Here is a 22,287-nt window from a genome sequence, read left to right as displayed (position 1 = left end):
GCCTCTTCCAATCTTCCAGCCTTCTGATCTCATTTTTTCCTTAACTTGTGTTGTTATATATTCACAATTCTTTTTTATTTTCTTGCTCTCCTAATTTTCCATGGCATCTTCTTTCATCATCTTTAGTTTTATCTGCATGGTCTGTGCTATACAGTTTCCTTATTCTCAACTTCAAAATACCAAGGATGACTGTTCAAAAATATAAGGTTGATTCTGTTGACAGTTGTGTTGTCTTGATGCAGGAAGTTAGCTTAGTAGTTAAGATGCCCATGTGCCATATTGGAGTACCTGAGTTTGATACCTGCCTCTGGCTCCTGACTCCATCTTTCTGCTAATTGAGATCCTGGAAGACAGCAGTGATGGCACAGATAATTGAGTTCCTGTCACCCATGTGAGAGACCTAGAGAGACCATGTGAGAGACTCCAGGCATTTGCTTGGCCAAGACCTAGCTGTTGCAGGAATTTGGGGAGTGACCAATTAGATGGGAACTGTCTGTCCCTGTCATTCTGCCTCAACTAATGCTTTTAAAAATGCTATTGTATTTTAACTGCTTAACAACTCTAATCATCTGTTGATTTATTACTACCTACCACACACTTTGCAAATCTATAAAAGCTAGTTCTTGGAAATTGTTTTTCCTTCTCAACTTCAGTAGAGGAAAGTTATGTCCTTTTTGAAAGGAATATTGGAATGGCCTCTTATATACAGCCATTATTTGATCCCCCCTATAAAGGGAATATATTATGTGATTGGCAAGATCTCTGGGGTCAGGGCATTCAGGAACTATAGTGTGGAGGTTAAGAATCCAGCTCAGGAGATAGAATCCTATATTCACAATCCCAGGTCCCAGGTCTGTCTCCTAGCATTTCTGTTCTCCCCTTTTCCCATCTGAGAAAAGCTGTGTTTGTCATACTTGCCTCATGAAGTTACCCTGAAGATTATGAAAACTGATCAGCACTAGTTATGACTGGCTGCATTATGAGGAGATGGGGCTACCAAGTCCCTAAAGTGGTTCTCAGCCTAAGCTATGTATTGGAATGCCCCAGGGAATGTGTTTATTTTGCTCACTTCTTTTTGTATTAAAATTTTTTAAGGTAAGCAAATTTCATGTATTTCATATATACAGATTTAGGAGCATAGTAATATTTCCCACCTTAGCCTCCCTCCTGCTCACAATACCACCCTCCCTCTTCCTTCTTTTCCCATTTCTTTTAATTTTTACAATGATCTATTCTCAGTCTATTTTATACTCACAAGATTAACCCCACACTAAGTATTCAACAAATAGTATGAAGAAAAAGACACTGTTCTTCAACAGTAGTGACAAGGGCTATAAACAAGCATCAAATCTCAGAATGTTAATTTCACTCATATACTACATTTTTTGGTACTTTATTAGTTAGCACAGATCAGGGCATTTTTGAAAATACTTGCCACTCAGAGAATCTGATTTAGTTTGATATGTAGTTAGGTCATTGCAGTGTTTTACATCTTCTCAGTTATTACAGTAGGCAGATAAGTTTGAAAGCTTTTCAAAGCCAGAAATAGAATTCTCTTGTCTTCCAGGCAGATTATTAGAAAGAGATGGTGGGCTGTGAGTAAACAGACCTGGCATAGTGCCTGCTTTATTTCTCCCATATATTCCAGCACCTCATTCTGCTGTCAGCTGGCATTTTGAGAAAGTCCCAAATCCATCACACCACTGCTGAATGGAGAAGTTTGAAGATTCAGCCTGCTGACCCAGTACACTTCAGTTGCTGGTTCTAAGGTTTGTATTTGGCAGGAGGTAATAGGAAGCCTCCCTTGTTTTGGCTTCAAGTCCAAAATACAAATCCCCTTATCCACAGGGAGTATATTTTCATGTGACCTCAGTATCAGATGCTATACAAGTCTATACTATGTTTTTGCCCATGCATACATTCCTGTGTTAAATTCTGATTTATAAATTAGGTACAGGAAGAGATAAACAATAATAATGAAGAATGAGATAGAGCAAGGATAACAGTACAGTGTAGAAAAGGTTATCTGAATGTGGTCTCGCAAAACACATTTGCACTGCAGGTAACCAACCATGGAAAGAGAAACTGGATGAGGGACACTACTTTCTCTAATTTAGTACTTTCAAGAATGCTGTAGTCTGGGGTGATTGTTCCTTGACAAAGTAAATATTTTTGTTCCCATCTGCTTATTTAATGGTGATCATACTCTTGGTTAAAACCAGGAAGGGTGGCTGGGTAGTAGACTAAGCCTCCACCTGTGGTGTTAGCATTCCCATAAGGTGCTGGTTTATGTCCTAGCTGTACCTCTTCTGATCTATCTCTCTGCTTATGGCCTGGGAAAGTAGTGGAGGATGTGGCTTGAGTGCTTGGGCTCCTGCACCCATATGGCAGGCCTGCAGGAGACTCTTGGCTCCTGGCTTTGGATTGGCCCAGCACTGTCTGTTGTAGCCATTGGGAGGTTGAACCAGTAGATGGAAGACATTTCTGTTTTTCCCTCTTTCTGTAACTCTGCCTTTTCAAATAAATAGGTAAAAATCTTAAAAAACAAAACAAAACAAAAAAACAGGAAGGAAAGAATTATTGACATGAATACAAATCAAATTGTTATAAGTTTTTCATTAAAGAGAACAAATTTGTTACATTCCATAGGTACAATTTTTTTAAATAAATTTCTTTTATTAAATACAAATTTTATGCATTTCATAGGTGCAGTTCCAAGAAGACAATCATACTTCTCCCACTCTCCTGCTCCCCTCATTCCCTACCTACTTCCCCTCTCTTAATCAGGTTTTGCAAAGACATACTATTAATCCATTCTATATTCACAGGCTTAACTTGCCTCTAGTCATAATATTCAACAAGTGAAAAGTAGGAAGACCACAATTCCGCAGGAGTATAAACAAGGGCTAAAAACAATCCTATCTCCAAATTACCATTTCATTTCTATGCATATTTTGGTATCCTGTATTAACTGCCACATATAGAGAAAACAAACGATGTTTGTCTTTTTGAGACTGGCTTATTTCACTAAGCAGAAGGGTTTGCACTTGCATCCATTTTGTTGCAAAAGATAGGATTTGGTTCTTTTTATGGCTAAATAGTATTCCATAGTGGTTGAATTGATTCCTTATTCATTACATAATGTTCTTCTTTGTCTCTTTAACAGTTTACTTTTAAAGTTTATTTTGTCTGATATTAAGATGACTACCCCTGCTTGTTTTAGCTTTCCATTAACATGGAATATCATTTTCCATCCTTTCACTTTCAGTCTGAGTGTATCTTTGTTGGTGAGGTGCGTTTCTTGTAGGCAGCTAATCATTGGGTCTTGTTTTTGAATCCATTTAGCCAGTCTGTGTCTTTTAATCAACTAATTTATGCAATTTACATTCAAGGTTATTGATAAGTAACAAATTGGTTTTACCATTTTTCCTAAATATTCCTATTGTTTGCTTTGGATTTCCTTTGTACTTTTATTAGATTTTCTGCCTTCAAATTCTTTCATAATGACGACCATTACTCTTTGTTTCTGTGTGTAGCACATCCTTAAGACTCATTTGTAAGGCTAGACAAGTGACAAATTCTTTCATAATGACAACCATTACTCTTTGTTTCTATGTGTAGCACATCCTTAAGACTCATTTGTAAGGCTGGACAAGTGGTGACAAATTCTTTCAATTTCTGTGTGCTTTGGAAGGTCTTTATTTCAGCTGTGCTGGGTACAGTATTCTGGATTGACAGTTTGTTTCTTTAGGACATGGACTATGTCTCTCCATTCTCTCCTAGCCTGTATGGTTGCTGATGAGAAATCAGCTGCTAGTCTAATTGGGGATACCCTGAAGGTAATCTGGTATTTCTCTCTCTCTCTCTCTTTTTAGCAAAGCAAGGTTTATTTAAACCAGAAACCTGTTGCAGCAGCTTTGAAGGTGTTTCCAAGGGAGGCAGACCTGAGAAACTGGTCGAAGTGGAGTCTTTTAAGCACAATTTGGGGAATAGTGAATCAAAGGGCAGGGACAGAAACCAACGGAAAGGTCAGAACCGTAGTCCAGTCTAGCCTGCTCTTGATAAAACAGTCTTCAGAAGGGTGGAATAGGTAACTTCTTTCTATTCTCATAAAACTAGAAACTCAGAGGGGTGGGATTGGCACTTTTGCTAAAGGTAGTTTTTTGGGTGAAGTATATGTTTTGTATTCTTTTTTTTTTTTTTTTTTGACAAGCAGAATTAGTGAGCGAGAAAGAGAAAGGTCTTCCTTTTTCCATTGGTTCACTCCCCAAAAGGCCACTACAGCTGGCGCTGCGCCCATCTGAAGCCAGGAGCCAGGTGCTTCCTCCTGGCCTCCCATGCGGGTGCAGGGCCCAAGCCCTTGGGCCATCCTCCACGGCCTTCCTGGGCCACAGCAGAGAGCTGGACTGGAAGAGGAGCAAACGGGACAGAACCAGTGCCCCAACCGGACTAGAACCCGAAGTGCCGGCACCACAGGCGGAGGATTAACCTAGTGAGCTGCAGCGCCTGCCATGTTTTGTAATCTTTAAAGAGACTTCCCCCTTTTCTCATTCCCACAGCACATAACTGCCTGTTAGTTTATCTAGCTACTAACATTCCCACACTTCTCCCAGAAGAGTGGACCCTAACTGTTAGGGATATGAGGGTAATGACCACTCTGGCTGCTTCATGCTGAAAAGAGGGCGTCTTTGAGGAACAGCAGCAAAGCGTTCTTTTGAGGGCAGATTTGAGGTTCCCCGGTGGGGAACTACAGATTTCTTCAGGGGCATTGTCTGGAGTATAGGCTGGACTTTGATGGCTTCTAGTTGTTTAGTCATTTCTTACACAAAGTGTGTTAAGAAAATTAATTTCTCTCCCAATTGAGAGCCTCATCTTTTGAGAGTCCTAGGGATCCATCTGGAAGCCTCAATGTCAAAGACTCAGTTTTAGAGCTTTAGATGTAAAAGAATTGCCAGGTTTAAAACATTTGGCCAAAGTAAGTTAAACCTGAGCCTCTTAACTAAAGCTATGGACCAGATCTAATCAGATAAAGCTAATTCCTTTAAGATTAAAATTTCTAAAGCAATTAAACTCAATAAAGGCAACAGAAAACACATGAAACTTCCCTGAGATCCATAAAACTTTTTGAAAACAGAAAACCCTTGATTGCAAAAGATTAGCGTGTGATATCAGCCTATGAGCCCATCACCTGGGGGAGTTGATTACATCATGTTACAAAGAGGTAGAGAATCAGGTAATCCTGCTATCTGTCTTCTAGGAAGAGCTACCTTTAAAATAATTTTCTTCTAATCTCATCCAAGCTAATCTTACACACCAAAACCCACACCATGCTTATTCCCTCAGTTCCTTTCTATTAAAAAAAATTCTTTCAAAAATCTGACTTAACCTTCTGTAACCAAGGATACATTGTCATGCCTATAGCTTCCTCTACAACTTCCTTGCCTACCTACTGATTCCTTCAATTCACATCCTAAAACAATCCTCAATGCCTGTAAATTAAGAAAAAAAATCTTTTAAAAGAACATACAGAATTTTAACTCATAGTTGCTTTAAAGCAGTTTATGAATCCAGGTTGGAAATAGGTAAATGATTTTTACACAATTACACTTTACCAAACTGTTGCATACCCTAGGAGTTTCAGGAAAATGTTTATCCTAGAAGACAAGACACTTAAGCAGAGTACCAACAATGTTTTGTAAAGACATACATAAATATTTTTGAGAATCATATTGTGAATGGCAAAAGATTCAAACTAGTTATGATTACAGTTACAACTCAGAGTACAGCATCTTAGCATAACAGTTTCACAGTCTTTTATACTTTGTAGGGCAGTGGGTTTGAGGAAAGCTCTAGTTTAACAACGTTATATTGACCATTAGAGAACAGAAGAATCTTAAACAGGTGGGCAGAGAGTCTTCTATAATTTAGCAAGCGAGAACATGTGAACTCTTTTGAGTCAGAGTAGCCAGAGTCCCCACCCTTGTCAGTGTAGGAGAAATGACTCCGTGCAGGAAGTCTGGCCAGTGGTAAAAAGTACTTAGCAGTTTAAACCAAAGCTGTTATGACAAGTTCTTGGCTAATGTCTTCAAAATGGTGACTAAGGAGATAGGGAAAATGAGACACATAGTATCCTTTAGTAGGAAGCACCAACTGAGGCCAGGTGCTGGACCTTGGATGCTGAACAGACTAAACATGGACTTGTTCTCTACCCACTTCTCAACATTGGCATGAAGGAGAGGGGTAGTGATCAGACTCTGGGCAGATCAGGAAGGTCAAAGCCAGGAGGGCATAGGTAGAGAGTAAATTGCCCTAGGACTTTTTTAAGATACTCCTCTCATAACTGTATCCAAGAAACTTGGTCTGAAAGGGAGGTTTTTGTGTTAGCACAAGACAGAATTTAGATCTCAGAGAGTAGCATTAAGCAAGATAGCAAGGTGTAGAGCTTAGGAAAACAGGAAGTATGAGTACCACTGCCTCATTAATGAGATGGAGATCATATACTTGTTTCCATTCTCCACTTGGCTTTTGAACCCCTGGAATGGGAGTGTTTGAGGGAATATTGTATGGCTTTAAAATCCCTGTATCTTGAGATTGTCTACTATGGCTCTTAGTCCTTTCCGAGTCTCAGGCTTTAATCCATATCATCTCTGATGTGGAAAGGAGGACAGGTTTTTAAGATGAAACTAGATAGATTGAGCAGTTATAGTCCGACCAAACTTCTCCCTGGATACTCCAAACTTTGGGATTGATGTTATCTCTGAGGGAGGCATAAAGTCTCCCCTGCTTCTCTAAGAACTGTGGTCTTCATCTGGGCGAGGAGATCTTTACTCAGTAAAGGGCCTGGGCTCTTTGGTATGATCAAAAAGGAGTGAGTGAATGTTAGATTATTCCAGACGCAGCTCGGTGATTGTGTGAAGTATCTAACACAGGGGCTTCTGAGGCATCCTTTATCGTCAGTGTATGAGAAGAGATGGGGGCAAAGCTTGAGCAAAGAACAGAGAAAGTTGCTCTCCTGTGTCCAGAAGGAAATTTATGGGCTTTGCTTTCACCATGAGGACCACCCAAGGATCCTGGGTGCTGATCTTATGCATCACTGGAGCCTGTAGGTAGAGCCCTGGGGCCCTTCATTCCTGCATGGAAGACCTATCAGAAATGTCTGACCCTGGAGTTCTTGGCCTTCAGGGGCAGTCAAATCTCCAGTGATCTCCTCTACAAATAGGACATGTCCCTGGGCATCCCTTTTGACAATCTTTGGTGAAGTGTCCACTGCCTTTGCAGTGAAAGCACTTGGGAGGTCCCTGGGGGTCTCACTGGAGCTGAGACGTCACCAGGAGCACAACCCTACTCTTACCCTTTTGCTCTACTGTTGTGTCCCCTCCTGGTATGTTATAAAAGACCACAGTAGCCACCCTTAAGAGGTTGTCCAAGGTGCTCTCATGTCCCACTGCAAGTTTCTGGAAATTTCTTCTAATGTCTGTGGCAGACTAAGTTAGGAAGGAATCTGATCTATTAGATGGCTTAGCACAAAGAAATCCTGAACATAAGGAACCTCAACTCAGGCTAACTTTCTCCATCCTCTAGCTTGTAACCAGGCTGTGTGGTGGTGCAGAAAAAGATCAGGCATTTTTTCTTTAAGTTCAAGGGGTCAAAGGAATCCCATTATCTAAGGATGCATGCCAAGAGAATGTATGCTGTAAATGGTTTGTTCCCCATGTGGAATGAGGATAAAAACAGAAATGTCCTTCAGTTCTTATCTCTCCTGAGTTTGAGACATCTCCCAAGACTCTCGCATGGCCTCTGGTGTCCAGACATGCACTGAAGCCCTCAGGGAAGGAAGCAGTGTGCAGGTGGGACAAGCACATGTTACCCATCCTTGCTCAGCCTTCTGCACCTGTAACCTAGGATATATATTTGTCAGAGCAGCACATGCAGGGAGTGATCAGTTCCCTTTACTGGCAGAGTACTAAAACTAGGCTTCTGCCTGGTCAAATATATACCGCCTCTGTGTTCCCCTACATAAAGAGCAATAGTTGTTCTGTACCTCCTAATGTGGAGTCTTGTCTTATGGACCTGATTTTAACAATAAGCCTTCACAAGAGCCTTAACAAAGGCATCTTGAGATAAAGTTTGGAGAGAGGGTACCAGTTCTGGCCACTGCTTAGGTTGGTACTAGGCAGCTGAAGGGATAAAGAAGCATGGTGGGGGATTACAACAAGTTCCTGGTATGCTACCTTGGAGGTATGGACTACAAAGGAAGGACCTGGCAGAGGTGGACCCAGAAGAGGGAGAGACCTCAGAAGGAAATCTGTCGCAGGTTCAGGCACCAGGGGAGCTACACCTGATGAGGAGTCTAGATGCAAAAGCTGCCTCCCTGTGAAAGGGATACTTAGACTCTGACCCAGAACTAACCAGATGTCTAAGGAAATACAATGGCATTTGCTTCAGTAGATCACTGTGAGAGTTAAGGAGGTATTTACATCTAAAGTGCTTAGAAGTAAGCACTAAATGGGAAGTGTAATTGTAAGAACTAAAACGTCAGATTTTGGTAAATGTTAGGTATGATTATTTGGAGGCCAATGTTGGCTTCACTCCAGCAAAGATTAAAGCTGGGGCTGGTATTATGTTATTGGGGAGAGTCTTTTATTTCTCGTTTAGCAAAAACTATTTCAAAACAGACAGATCTTCATTACATGGACTTTCTTTTTTTTTTTTTTTTTTTTTAAAAAAAAGACACATTTATTCAGCGTCATGATCAGACTATTACATTTAGCAATCAACAGCATGGGTGCAAAAGAAAAAAAAAGAAAAAACTACATTAAAACCCTTTGTTGGAATGCTTTACACTTTCCACAGAACAGAAACTTAAATAACCTGTTATACAATTAGTCACAAATACAGTCCTCGAGTTTTTTTGCCCATACACATGAGTATTGTCTAAAACATGTCTTCTTTGTAGCAGCTAGGCCCTGCCACCACTGTGCTTGGCTGAGTTCACAAATCTGTTGTAACCTGTAGCTTCCCTGTCACTTCTCTGGCTCTCCTCTCCTGCTAAGCTTTGTTTCCTGGCAGTTATTAAAACCTTCTGCCACTGCCATAGCTGCTGCTGCTGCTAGAACCACCATAGCCACCTTGATTTCGTGGTTTGGCAAAATATTGGCCGCCACCACCATAGGGGCCAGAGCTTCTGCCTCCAAAATTTCCTCCCTTCATGGGTCCAAAATTTGAAGTTTGATTGTTGTAATTGCCAAAATCATTGTAGCCTCCGCTGCCTCCAAAATTGCTTCCGTCATTACCAAATCCATTGTAACCATCCCCACTGCCACCATAACCACCTCCACCGCGGCTGCCGCCGAAGCCACCTCTCGGGGTGGACGAAGCGCTGGCCATCTCCTGCTTCGACAGGGCCTTCCTCACTTCACAGTTGTGGCCGTTCACAGTGTGGTATTTCTGAATGACAATCTTATCCACGGAGTCATGGTCGTCGAAGGTCACAAAAGCAAAGCCCCTCTTCTTGCCACTGCCTCGATCAGTCATGATCTCAATCACCTCGATTTTCCCGTACTGCTCAAAGTAATCTCGGAGGTGATGCTCTTCAGTGTCTTCTTTAATGCCACCCACGAAGATCTTTTTCACAGTGAGGTGGGCACCTGGTCTTTGGGAATCTTCTCTCGACACAGCCCTCTTTGGTTCCACAACTCTTCCATCCACTTTGTGTGGCCTTGCGTTCATGGCCGCATCCACCTCCTCCACGGTGGCGTAGGTGACAAACCCAAAGCCCCTGGAGCGCTTGGTGTTCGGGTCTCTCATTACCACGCAGTCCGTGAGCGTGCCCCATTGCTCAAAATGGCTCCTCAGGCTCTCATCGGTCGTCTCAAAGCTCAGCCCTCCGATGAAGAGCTTCCGCAGCTGCTCGGGCTCCTTGGGCGACTCTGACTTCGACATGACGGCGGTGGGAAGAGAGAACTCGACGATGCTTCCTCGGCGGCGTCCGCAAGCAGAAAGGAGTAAGCCAATGAACGTATCCCTCATTACATGGACTTTCTATCCAAGAAGAATTTTTGCTTTTATATCTTACATTTTTATCCTTTTTCTGAAATAGGATTGCACCACTGGCTTTCAGTAATTGTGCTAATAATCAGTTGGTAGATCAAGATTAGCTGCTGCAAAGATCTTTTTGTCTTAGACCTGTTTGTGCTGCTATAAGAGTATCTGAGGCTGGGTAAATGATAAAGAACAGAAGTTTATTGCAGTTCCGGATGCTGAGCAGTCCAAGATCAAGGATCTAACAGATTGTCTTAAAGAATAGTTTCTCAATAAATAAAAAATGATTACTGAGTTACATTCCTTGAAAGTATTAGAAAGCTACCATTATAAACCTATACATGAAGCCCAGATTATTTAGGAAAAAATTAGAATTGATAGAAAAAGAGTTCAAATTTAACACTGGAGAGAAAGCTGTGTAATGGTTCCTTCAAGGTAACTTTTTTTTTTTTTTTTAATTTTTTGATAGAGTGGACAGTGAGAGAGAGAGAGAGAGAGAAAGGTCTTCCTTTTGCCGTTGGTTCACCCTCCAATGGCTGCCACGGCCGGTGTGCTGCGGCTGGCGCACCACGCTGATCCGATGGCAGGAGCCAGGTACTAATCCTGGTCTCCCATGGGGTGCAGGGCCCAAGGACTTGGGCCATCCTCCACTGCACTCCCTGGCCACAGCAGAGAGCTGGCCTGGAAGAGGGGCAACCGGGACAGAATCCAGCGCCCCGACCGGGACTAGAACCCGGTGTGCCAGCGCTGCAAGGCGGAGGATTAGCCTAGTGAGCCGCAGCACCGGCCTCAAGGTAACTTTGAAACTCACTGATAGCTTGTACCTGTGGGTTAGAAGATGTAATACAGTTCTTTGTCAATTGTGATACTACATGCAAAATTTAGTTCTTTTATTTTATTATTTTATTTATTACTTTTTCATATCTCATAAAATGCTTGTACCACAAAATGTTTTTTTTTTGTTTGTTTGTTTATTTGCTTAGAAGGTTACAATTCAAAACCAAATGTAACACTGATGGGAAACTGATGAAGTCAGTGTATCACTATTTTCAAATTATGAAGTAATCTATAATGAAGTCAAGGCATTGTTCGATAAGGTTACAAATTTAATATACAAGTAGAAGGGATTACCAGTACTTAACAGATCTGAAAATGAAGGAATCTCTTATTTCAAATGCTTATATATAAGTATGTAACTTATTCTTTTTTTTTTTTTAAAGATTTATTTATTTATTTATTTGAAAGGCAGATTTACAGAGAGGCAGAAAGAGAGAGAGAGAGGTCTTCCATCTGCTGGTTCACTCCTCAAATAGCCACAATGGCTGGAGCTGCGCTGATTCAAAGCTAGGAACCAGGAGCTTCTTCGGGGTCTCCCATGTGGGTGCAGGGGCCTAAGCACTTGGGCCATTTTCTACTGCTTTTCCAGGCCATTGCAGAGAGCTGGATCGGAAGTGGAGCACCGGGACTCAAATCGGCACCCATATGGGATGCCAGCACTGCAGGCCAGGGCTTTACCCACTATGCCACAGTACTGATCCCAAAGTAACTTTTTCAAAAGAGGAAACTTTACATTTCCAACTGACTTGCCCCTAAATCTGCCCAATGTTACGTAATTCTCTCTTTTAATTTTTGTTGTTTGTTTTTGCAGTTCTCTCTTGATTACCACAGTAGTGCTCATCTTAATTAACAGGTTGATAATAAACAGTAATTTATTTTCCTTAAGGAAATTGGTCAGATTCTTCATTTAATTGGTATTTTTTATGATCTCCTACATTATCCTAATACCTTATAATTGCATTCCATCACTCTCAGGATAACTTCAAAACTCTTTAAATGGCCTTACACCAATCTGTATTCTTCAGACATACTGAACTTTTCATTTTTCCTGAGGGCCAAAAACTGGCCTTAAAATTATTTGATCATCCTTTCAGTGAGAAGTGGGTTCTATGCCTCCTTCCCTTGAAACTTAGTTGATTTATGATTGTTTTGATAAATGGAGTTTGAGGTGACACTAGGGGATCATGTGTGACTTCAGATTGGTTCTCTTGGAAATTCCTGACTTCGAACACTCTCTCTTGTGGGGCATTCCCCCTGAGAAACCTGCTGCCTTGTTGTGAAGTCTAGGCCACTTGGAGAGGCCCTGGGTAGGGTCTCCAGTTGAAATCCCTAGTTAAGCTTCCAGCTGACCGTGAGGATAATCTTCCAGCCATCTGCATGAGTCAGTCATCTTAGGTGTCTGCCCTTGATGAACCTTCAGGTGACTCCCATTCCAGCTGTTATCTTTCTTTAACCTCATAAGAGTCCAATCAAGAATGAACCAGCTGAGCCCTGTCAGCCTACAGAACTGTAAGAGATAATAATAAATTGTGGTTTTATGCAACTAAATTTTGGTGTCATTTGCTCTGTAATCGCAGTATCTAGAATAATGCTCTTGTTTACCACAGACCTAGACAAGTTTTTGTTTTAATTTTTCCCTCTTTTCTTGAATGGCTTTATCTGATCTGTATGGTGCCCTTTCATTCCCTTTTACCCAGATAACTTATTTTTTTCTATATCAAACATAAATATTTAATTCAGTGAAGTTTTCCCCAACCGCCTACCTTAGGTTGATCCTTACATTTTTACAGCACTGTGAAGTTCTTGATTGCAGTAGGGAATTCAATGCAGTGGACAGTAAAGCTCATATATTGGACTGATTCTAATTGTCACTGCTCCTTTAAACTCTATAGATCATTCCTTCCATGCTTTAATCAAATTCAAGGTAGATACCTGAGTCAATGAATAATTAATGAAGTAGCCATTTTTTTGGGGGGGCCCTAAAAATCCAATACCATATAACAATCACACTCCAGTTTAGTTGTTAAATGTAAAAACTATAATACTGTTCCATTTGAAAACTCTCCCCTCTCTCGGTTTCGGCTTGTCTTTGGCTGGGAGGACCATGGTGGGCGAGGAGATTTGGTTAGCTGCTTCTCTCTCCTCAGTCACTTTGTCATACACTTACAGTGATTGCTTCTGATCCCTCTGTTGTCAAACCAGAGGGAGAATAGATTAGGGAAATGTATAGTCTAACGTAGCTGGTAGGGTTGTTATCTGACACTAGGTCTGTGAGGACCCATGCACAATTGCTGGGTCCTTCTCTTTTTTAAATTTTTTTAATTTTTTTTTTTTTTTGACAGGCAGAGTTAGAGAGAGAGAGACAGAGAGAAAGGTCTTCCTTTGCCGTTGGTTCACCCCCCAAATGGCTGCTGTGGCTGGCGCGCTGCACCGATCTGAAGCCAGGAACCAGGTGCTTCCTCCTGGTCTCCCATGCGGGTGCAGGGCCCAAGCACCTGGGCCATCCTCCACTGCACTCCCGGGCCACAGCAGAGAGCTGGACTGGAAGAGGAGCAACCGGGACAGAATCCGGCACCCCAACCAGGACCAGAACCTGGAGTGCTGGTGCCGCAGGCAGAGGATTAACCAAGTGAGTCGCGGTGCTGGCCCGGGTCCTTCTCTTTTAAGAGATATTTTAGGGGGGTATCTCAAAAAAAAAAAAAAAAAAAAAGAAAGACCCTTGAAATTGAACTCAATGTCGCTTTTTCAGCTGTGTGGTTAGCTTACTCCTGGCAGTCTGGTTGCTCTCTTTTGGGGCCACGGTGTCCTCAGGTTATTCAAGAGAACTCTTTTAATAGGGCTCTCCTCTTGCCCCTTCTGTGAGGAAGACATTGAGATGTGCAGGATTAACAGATACCTGGATGGGAGGAATGCATCTTGAACAGGGCTTTCACTGCTTTGTTGGGTAAAGCCCATCTCACCAAGCCCTTTCACCATCAGACTCTTCAAAGCTTAGTTATACGGTCTCCCACAGATTTCCAAAACTCCAGAGGATACAGGGCAGGCTCTCCAAGTAAAGCCTTTTTCAGTCATTGTAGCAGATTGAGGAGCAGGCAGGTAACCTCCTCATCACCATGAGTGGGACTGGGAATCTCTCCAGAGAATGTCTGCCTATGAAATTTCCAAATTCTGATTAATCCCCAGTGTGTACAGATCCTTGATAGAGCTGATAGCCAGAAATAACTGGGTGGGATTTTAGATCACCCTTTTTGCAAATTCTGCACAGTAACCTGATACCTCCATGTGGAATATGAAATTTCTAATAAAGCTGAACAAAGATAACAATATTAAGTTGTAATGATTCTTGTTTAACATCTTCTTCCTACCAGGACTACTGTGAAACTCATAACAGCAGAAATCTTACCTGACTTTACTCAGTGCATAGTACCTGGCATATTTAAAAAATACTCAGTAGGTATTTTAAATAAGAATTACTTATTTTTTTTGAAAGGGTGACCCCAAATGCCTTCCACAAACAGGGCTAAGCCAGATTAGAGTCAGGAGCCAGGAACTCCATCTGGGTCTTCTATGTGGGTGGATGGTAGCACTTGAGTCACCATCCACTGCCTCCTAGATTCATTAGCAGGGAGCTGGACAATATTTCAGAGTGGTCAGGGCTCAAACCAGCACTCTGATATGGGATGTGGGTGTTCCAAGTGGCAGCTTAACCTGGTGTGCTACAATGCTTGCCCCATAAGTATTATTTATTAATTGAGAGAGAGAGATTTATATTCCACCCACTGGTTCACTCCCCAAATGGCTGCAACAGCCTGGGTTGGGCCAGTAAAAAGCCAGGAGCTTGGAACTCCATCTGAGTCCCCCATGTGGATGCAGGGGCCCAAGAACGTGGGTCGTCATCTCCTGTTTTCCCAGGTCTATTAGCAAGGAGCTGGATTGGAAATAGAGAAGCCAGAACTTGAACCAGCCTCCATAAGGGATGCTGGCATTATATATGTTTGCTTAATCTGCTGTACCACACTGCTAGCTTTCTCCCCCATAAGTATTTATTGTATTTATTGAATGATGAATGAATGAATGAGTGAATCAATCAGTAAAGTTAGATTATGTAACTGTTTGACGTTTTTGTCCTCTGTGAACTCATCATTTAACTCTTGTTGCCCATAATACTCATTTTTCAAACATAAGTTCATAGATATACATAGAATTATTAAATCTTGAGCTTCATTGTTTCTTACCATCAGTCCTTAAAAAATTTTCAGGGCCGGTGCTGTGGTACAGCAGGTTAAACTACCATCTGCAGTGTCGGCATCCTATATATGTTCTGGCTCAAGTCCTGGCTATCCCACTTCTGATCCAGCTCGTTGCTAATTAACCTGGGAAAGCAACAGAGAATGGCCTAAATACTTGTGCCCCTGCACCCATATGGGAGACCTGGAGGAACCTCTTGGCTCCTGTCTTCGGCCTGGCCCAGCCTTGGCCATTGTGGCCATTTGGGAAGTGAACCAGAAGCTAGAAAGGTCTCTGTCTCTTCTCTCTCTGTAACTCTGCCTTTCAAATAAATAAGTAAAATAAATGTTTAAATTTTTTTTTCCTTGATGTATATTTCCTCAGGAGGAGAATAATGAAACTTTTTATCTCAAAAACTAATATTCCCTAGGTTGGGCATTTGGCACTGTAGTTAAGACATCACTTGGGATGCTTGCCCCCAGTTTTGGAGTACCTGGGTGATAGTACCAGCTCTGCCTCACATTCTAGCTTCCTGCTAATGTGTTCCCTGGGAGGCAGTGGGTAATGACTCAAATAGCTGAGTCCCTGCCACACAGGGACTCTCAGACTGAGTTCCCAGGTTGTGGCTTTGACCTGGCTCAGTCCAGGCTGTTGTGAACACTCAGGAAGTGAGGCAGAGGATGGACAGTCTCTTTTGGTCTCTCTGCCTTTAATGTAAATTAATTAATTAATTAAGAAGATTCTTCTAAAAGATTAATATTCCTAAGAAGAGGCTACATATTTAAATATGAAGTTAGTTAAATAGAAGAAAAACATAAGTGAGGATAAATATGGTAGAGAATGAAGTCCTATTTAGTATGTACCATAAAATGTATTATAAATATACCCTACCATTTTCTTAACTTTCTTAAGAGCCTATATTAAAGAACATACAATAAGCAGAAATTGGGTCTATGTAATTCTTTTTACTATGTGAAGTCCCAGATCATTTCCACACTAAGAGGAACATACTTTCCTGGTGATGACAGGAAGGAAGATGGCTTTCTAGGAGAGGATGAGGGGGACAAAACGGAGAGCAGTGAGGGAATTATGCTGAAGATTGTAGTCTGCCTCTCTACAGGAATTCTTGCCTTGACACATTTCAGTCTTCCATTTGTGTGTGTGTGTGTGTGTGTGTATGTGTGTGTGATAATGTTAAGACTAAGAGAACACTCAAAAGGATGAGTATTTTTGGAGTTAGTCACATTTGTAGTTCAGCCAACGTAAAACTGAGAAGAAAACTTGAGTTTCAAGATTCCCCTCCCATCCACTTTTAGGACAGTCTCTTCCTGTGAACTTGGTGTCCTCAGCCTGCCCTCTGCCTTCCAGGGACCTCATCTTTGGGGCATGACCTGGCCTTGATTTCTGAAACTTAACAGCTTCCTTGATTATGTCCTCATTCCTCTGTGCTGTTTCTAGTTGAAGAGTCAACGAAATAGGTTGAGGATGTGCTACCGCAATAGGGGGTCACAGCTTCCAGATAAGTTATTGGCATTCTAACACTTGGATTTTCAAGACCTTAGTCTTGATTTTTTTTGTCTGTTTTGTCTTTCTTCCTGCCTGCCTTTTTTCTTTCTTATTATAGTTTTTGAGCACCTCAACTGGTGCCAAGTGTTATAGAAGACAAAACTGCACCACTGCCCTCAGGAGGAACATAGGCCACCGCTAAAAATAAAATGCATATAAATAATTTTTAATATGGAATCATAACACATTTTATGTCTGAGCCAATGAATGATACCCCTAATCAATTAATTATGCTCTTGCTCACTTAGCAGAAAATAAAAAATCTATTCACCATGTTTGTCTCAATATTTTAATTGTGGAATATGTAGTTGCTATGCAGATGGAGAAATATTTTGACTATGATATTGTGTGTGCCCTTACATCATTACTACACTGACATACCAATGGAGAAATTTGTACATTTTGCCTTCCAGGGATGAAGAAATGTAGCTTAAAGTAACCCACTTGATCTGTGTTTATATTTATTGCAAACGTTTAAAATGTGTCTCCCTGTGATTCTCCCTGTTTCCACACCATTTGGGTTGTATACCATTGAGCTTGGGCATCTGTGTTCATGTAGAATACATGTCACAGCCGAAAGACTGCTCTTTATTTTTCTCACATTCATTCTCTGGTTTTATGAAGAACTAATTGTTTTTTTTAAAACATTTTATTTATTTATTTGAGATGCAGAGTTATAGACAGAGGGAGAGCCAGAGAGAAAGGTCTTCCATCTGCTGGTTCACTCCCCAAGTGGCTGCAATGGTTGGATCTGGGCAAATCTGAAGCCAGGAGCCAAGATCCTCCCTCAGGTCTCCCTTTGCAGTTACAAGGGCCCAAGCACTTGGGCCATCTTCTGCTGCTTTCCCAGGCCATAGTAGAAAGCTGGATTGGAGGAGGAGCTGCTGGGACATGAAGTAGGGCCCATATGGGATGCTGGTGCCACAGGTGGAGGCTTAGCCTACTACACCACAGCACTGGCCCCCATGAAGAACTAATCCCAGGCAGATAAGTATCTATATGTAAAATCATTTTTCAAAAATTTCCAGTAGTTTTTTCTCCCTGTAGAAATTTCTTTATCTTAATCATTTTCTCCTTTATTTTATGTGTATTATTTTGTTCTTAACTTCTAAAGTTGTAGTGTACTAGGTATAGCTGCTGCCTGCAATGCCAGTATCCCATATAGGTGCCGGCTCAAGTCCCAGCTGCTGTGCTTCTTGTCCAGGACCCTGCTAATGTATATGGGAAAGCAGCAGAAGATGGCCCAAGTGCTTGGGCCCTGTACCCACGTGGGAGATCTAGATGAAGCTCCTGGCTCCTGGCTTTGGATGGGTCCAGCTATAGCTGTTGCAGCCATTTGGGGAGTAGACCAGCAGATGGAAGACTTCTCTCTCTGTGTCTCTGCCTCTCTCACTCTGTAACTGTGTGTTCAAATAAATAAAATAAATCTTTTAAAAAAACTTATTAAGGAAATATCACACAAGACACATCTGTAAATACTATCACAACAGGATATGACTCATTTCACCAAAATTGTCATACTAATTTAATAATACATCTTTCCCATATTAATATTTGGCTTTGTTTCCTTTAAGAAAGGGAGGTTCCTTTCTTGTTCACATCTTAATGAGGGTTAACTAGTTTTAAATGTAGGATTGATATGATTCACCAATGAAAATAAAACACAAAATTATAATACATAGAGATGAAAATAATTTAAATAAAGTAAAATATTGTGTTGATAGTTAATAAAAGGGTGACATGTTTGCTTAAAATGAATTTTATAGATTATTGTTCTGCTGTATTTTTAAAGATTTATTTATTTATTTAAAAGGCAGAGTTACAGAGAGGCAGAGACAGAAAGGGAAGAGAGAGAGAGATGGAAAGTCTTCCATCCACTGGTTCACTGCCCAAATGGCAGCAATGGCTGGAGCTGCACTGATCTGAAGCTAGGAGACGCTTCCGGGCCTCCTACGTGGGTGCAGGGAACCAAGGACTTGCGACATCTACTGCTTTCCCAGGTCATAGCAGAGAGCTGGATTGGAGGTGGAGCAGCTGGGACTTGAACCAGCACCCATATGGGATGCTGGCACTATAGGCCAGGGATTTACCCACTATGCCACAGCGACAGCCCCATTCTGTATTTCTATCAAGTTCATATCTATACCCTCAATAGTTAATGTCTATTATATGATATTTTCTTTTTAAAATGTGAATTAATGTACTTTGTTTATTTACTGGTGTTTCCATAACCAACTGTCGGTGAATTAATTATCTGTTCTTGATGTTTTTGATCATTTCTCTTCTTTACTATAAAAGGTAAGCAGGAAAAGTGAAAAAAATTGTTCAAATCAATATTTTATAATTGACAATATCAATGTGGTAGATGATTTTACTGTAAATTATTGAAACAATGAAGTATTTGTAATGCAATCCTATGCATTCAGATGTTCAGAGGGACTAGGCAAATGGTGTAAAAAGAAATAATGGTTGCCAAATCTCCTGATTTTTTAAGAAATGTGAAAATTTTCTTTTTTAAATTCTCATTGGGTGTAGGCATTTGACACAGTGGTAAATTAGAGTCTTGGTTCTGGTTCTGATTCCTGCTTCCTGCTAATACACACCCTGGGAGGGACAGGTAGATGGGTCTCTGCCCACCTATGTGGAAGACCCAGAATGAGTTCTGTGTTCCTGGCTTTTGAGGAGGAAACCAGTGGATGGGAGATTAATCTCATCCTCTCCACCACCCTTTCTCTCAAAAACATTCTCTTGGGCCAGGCATAGCAGGTTAAGCTGCAACCTGCATCCTTTATGGGGGCTGATTCAAGTTCCAGCTGCTCCACTTCCAATCTAGCTTCCTCCTAAAGCACCTGGGAAGGCAGCAGAGGATGGCCTAAGTACTTGGGTCCCTGCACCCATGTGGAGACCTGGAAAGAGCTCCTGACTCCTGGCTTCAGCTTGGCCAAGCCCTGGCCGTTGTGACCCTCAGGGAAGTGAAACAGCAGGTGGAAGATTCTCTCTCTCTCTCTCTCTCTCTCTCTCTCTCTCTCTCCTTTCTTCACTATAAGTCGGCCTTTCAAATAAATAAAATAGAAATCTTAAAAAAAATCTCTTGAATTTTAAATGCTAATTACAAAATCCACATTCTGCTTTATTATACAAGAAATTACAAAATGTTCCCTAAAGCTTACCCAGAAATATTTAGCCCATGTGGGTGACAATTTTTTAAGATGAAATGATTTTTTTAAACCAGTGCACTGATCTGCACCACACGGACTAAACTAAATATTTCTGGGTAACCTCTAGGGGATATTTTGTTATTTCTTATGTGATAATTAGGAATGTGGGTTTTATAGTTGACAGGCTGGCATACAGATCATGCAGACTACTGTGGGATATGGAATAATTGCCTCAACCACACTGGAGTTCATTTTCTCACCTGCCACATGCAATAAAAATTGTCCTTCTTGAATAAAATTTTGGAGAGAATTCAATGAGGTAGTTTTTTTTTTTTTCATAGCTTAGCACAGGATGGACATATAACAAGCATCCTAGTAAATCTGATGATGATGCTCATGGTGGAGGTAAGGTCTTTGGAGTCTTTATTGACATAAATAAACCAAGAGATTTATGTCCTTATTTTGGGGGTGGGAATTAGGGAAGATGTGAATGATGAAAACTTAGACCAAACTCACTTAGAATGCACTGTTTTATTCAATTGATTTAAAACATTTTTTATTAATATAAAAAATTCATGTATTTAATAGATATAATTCTAAGAGGATAACCATACTTCTCTACTCCCTCCCTCAATTCTTTTTTTTTCTTTCTTGTAATTTTTACCTTTAGTTTACTTTATAATCACAGGATTGATGCAGCACTAATCATATTCAACAAGTAGAAGGTAGAAAGACCACTGTTCCATAGGAATATAGACAAGGGCTATAAACAATCAAATCATAAGATGTCAGTTTCATTCTTCTAATTTTTTGTACTCTATATTAGCTATTACATATAAGAAAAAATACATTGTCTTTTTAGAGTGGGTTTATTTCATGAAACATAAAGGTATATGATTGTTGCAGTTGATTTCTCAACAATGTTGCAGTGGATTCATTTCTGAGAGGAGGAGCGTGGTGGGGGCAAGAGGTGTGGAGTCACCACACCTACCCTGGGAGTCAGATGAAAGTGGGCTTGAGGCAAGCAGCCCGCAGACTTGTTTATTTCAGTTAGTACAACAGCTTGCCAGGCAGTTTCCAAAGCCATCCAATCACAGCCTGTTGCCAGGCAGGCTCCGTTTGCCATGTGGTTTCCAAAACCATCCAATCACAACCTGTTGCCAGGCAGGCTCTGTTGCCAGGTGGGTTTCAAAGCCATTCCTGCGTAACTGACACTCACTTGTCAGTGGCCATCTTGGCATGGCCTGCTCATTCCACCACATATGATTACATCCATTTTGTTGTAAAAGGATTTACACATTCAGAAGTATTAAACAAGACACCTACCTTACACCTTACAGCTTACACAAAAATCAACTCAGAATGGATCCAGGATCCAAATTCTCAGCCTGATACTACCAAATTACTAGAGAAAAACATTGGGGAAACTGTTAAGACAGTGGCATAGGCAAAGACTTCTTGAATAAAATCCCAGAAGCACAGGCAATAAAAGCAAAGACAAATGGGATTACATCAAGCTAAGAAGCTTCTGCACAGCAAAGGAAATACTCAACAACGTGAAGAGGCAACTGACATAATGGGACAAAATATTTGCAAACTATGCATGGGATGAAGGATTAATATCCAGAATATATAAGGAGCTGAAGAAACTCAGTAGCAAGGAAACAAATCATCCAGTTAAGAAATGAGCAAGGGACATGATCAGGTATTGTTTCAAAAGGTGGAATACAAATCAGCAACACACATGAAAAAAAAAAATGCTTAGGATCACTAACCATCAGGGAAATGCAAATAAAATCACTATTTTTTTTGTTTACAATACCCATCTTACATTTATCCAGGGAACAATATTTTACAAAGAAAAAATGAGTTATGCAGTGCAGTATTTCTCCTCTAAATCTAGCTCTTGGCCTACCCTAATGCTTGCCCTATCATTTTTCTCAACTCTTCTAGCATTTTGGCAGATTGTATTTACCAGAGATGACCAACACAGTGTGCCTCATCCCATATGCTCTTATAGTATGATGTTGACTCTCTTCATCTGATGGGCACCAAAAAATATGTTGTGCCCAGATCGTTAGATCCCCACAGAGACCCCCAGAGTCGATCACACCGAACTGCAAAAGCAAGGTTTATTCGGGAGTACAAGCCGCGACAGGGACCCCATCCAACCAACTGGCACAGCGGAGGAAGGAGTGAGGCCCCGGTCTTTGGGAGAGTTTTTAAAGGAAAAAAGGGCTACATCAGCAGGAAAAAAGAGGTACATACAGCATGGAAGCTTTGGGTACAGAGAGTTACAGCAGAGGCTTACAGCACAGAAGCTTTGGGCACAAGGAGTTACTTTGTTTAGCGATCTCTACTGTGCTGTCCTTGGTTTACCGAGCTAGCTGTCCCTGGTAAGTTTTGATATCTCCAGAATGCCTGAATGCCTGCTTTTACAAGGACCCGGATCTGCTAT

The 22,287-nt window shown here is 41.1% G+C and overlaps 3 protein-coding genes across 23 annotated transcripts in view; 1 reads left to right on the top strand and 2 right to left on the bottom strand.

Moving 5' to 3' along the window:
* Positions 1-22,287, top strand: part of CLDND1 (claudin domain containing 1) — a 197,376-nt gene that overhangs the window by 9,218 nt on the left and 165,871 nt on the right. For 8 of the 21 annotated variants that reach the window (XM_089331505.1, XM_089331508.1, XM_089331504.1 and 5 more), the window contains exon 5: positions 13,221-13,507. The exons of the other annotated variants lie outside the window; for them this stretch is intronic. In XM_089331505.1, the coding sequence (XP_089187631.1) occupies positions 13,221-13,507 (287 nt within the window). The remainder of the gene's footprint in view (positions 1-13,220; positions 13,508-22,287) is intronic. 21 annotated transcript variants of the gene reach the window in all.
* LOC103348042 (heterogeneous nuclear ribonucleoprotein A1-like) lies at positions 8,697-13,222 on the bottom strand. Its single transcript, XM_070078557.2, has one exon. It carries the CDS (start codon positions 10,027-10,029, stop codon positions 9,073-9,075), a length of 957 nt encoding a protein of 318 aa, XP_069934658.2. The 5' UTR covers positions 10,030-13,222; the 3' UTR covers positions 8,697-9,072.
* Positions 13,269-22,287, bottom strand: part of LOC100355809 (olfactory receptor 5K1) — a 22,870-nt gene continuing 13,851 nt past the window's right edge. The window contains exon 1 of the mRNA XM_089331538.1: positions 13,269-22,287. This exon is cut by the window's right edge and continues 13,851 nt beyond it. The gene's annotated coding sequence lies outside the window, so the exon portion shown is untranslated.

Source organism: Oryctolagus cuniculus, chromosome 4 (assembly GCF_051225735.1).
Source record: "Oryctolagus cuniculus isolate XC-2025 breed Fujian yellow rabbit chromosome 4, ASM5122573v1, whole genome shotgun sequence".
NCBI lineage: Eukaryota > Metazoa > Chordata > Mammalia > Lagomorpha > Leporidae > Oryctolagus > Oryctolagus cuniculus.
The sequence above is the reverse complement of the archived record's forward strand: the minus strand, read 5'-3'. Positions and strand labels throughout refer to the sequence as shown.

What these genes read in the sequence shown, in the direction of transcription:
- LOC103348042 (XM_070078557.2), bottom strand. Translation starts at nt 10,029, where the DNA reads ATGAGGGATACGTTCATTGGCTTACTCCTTTCTGCTTGCGGACGCCGC.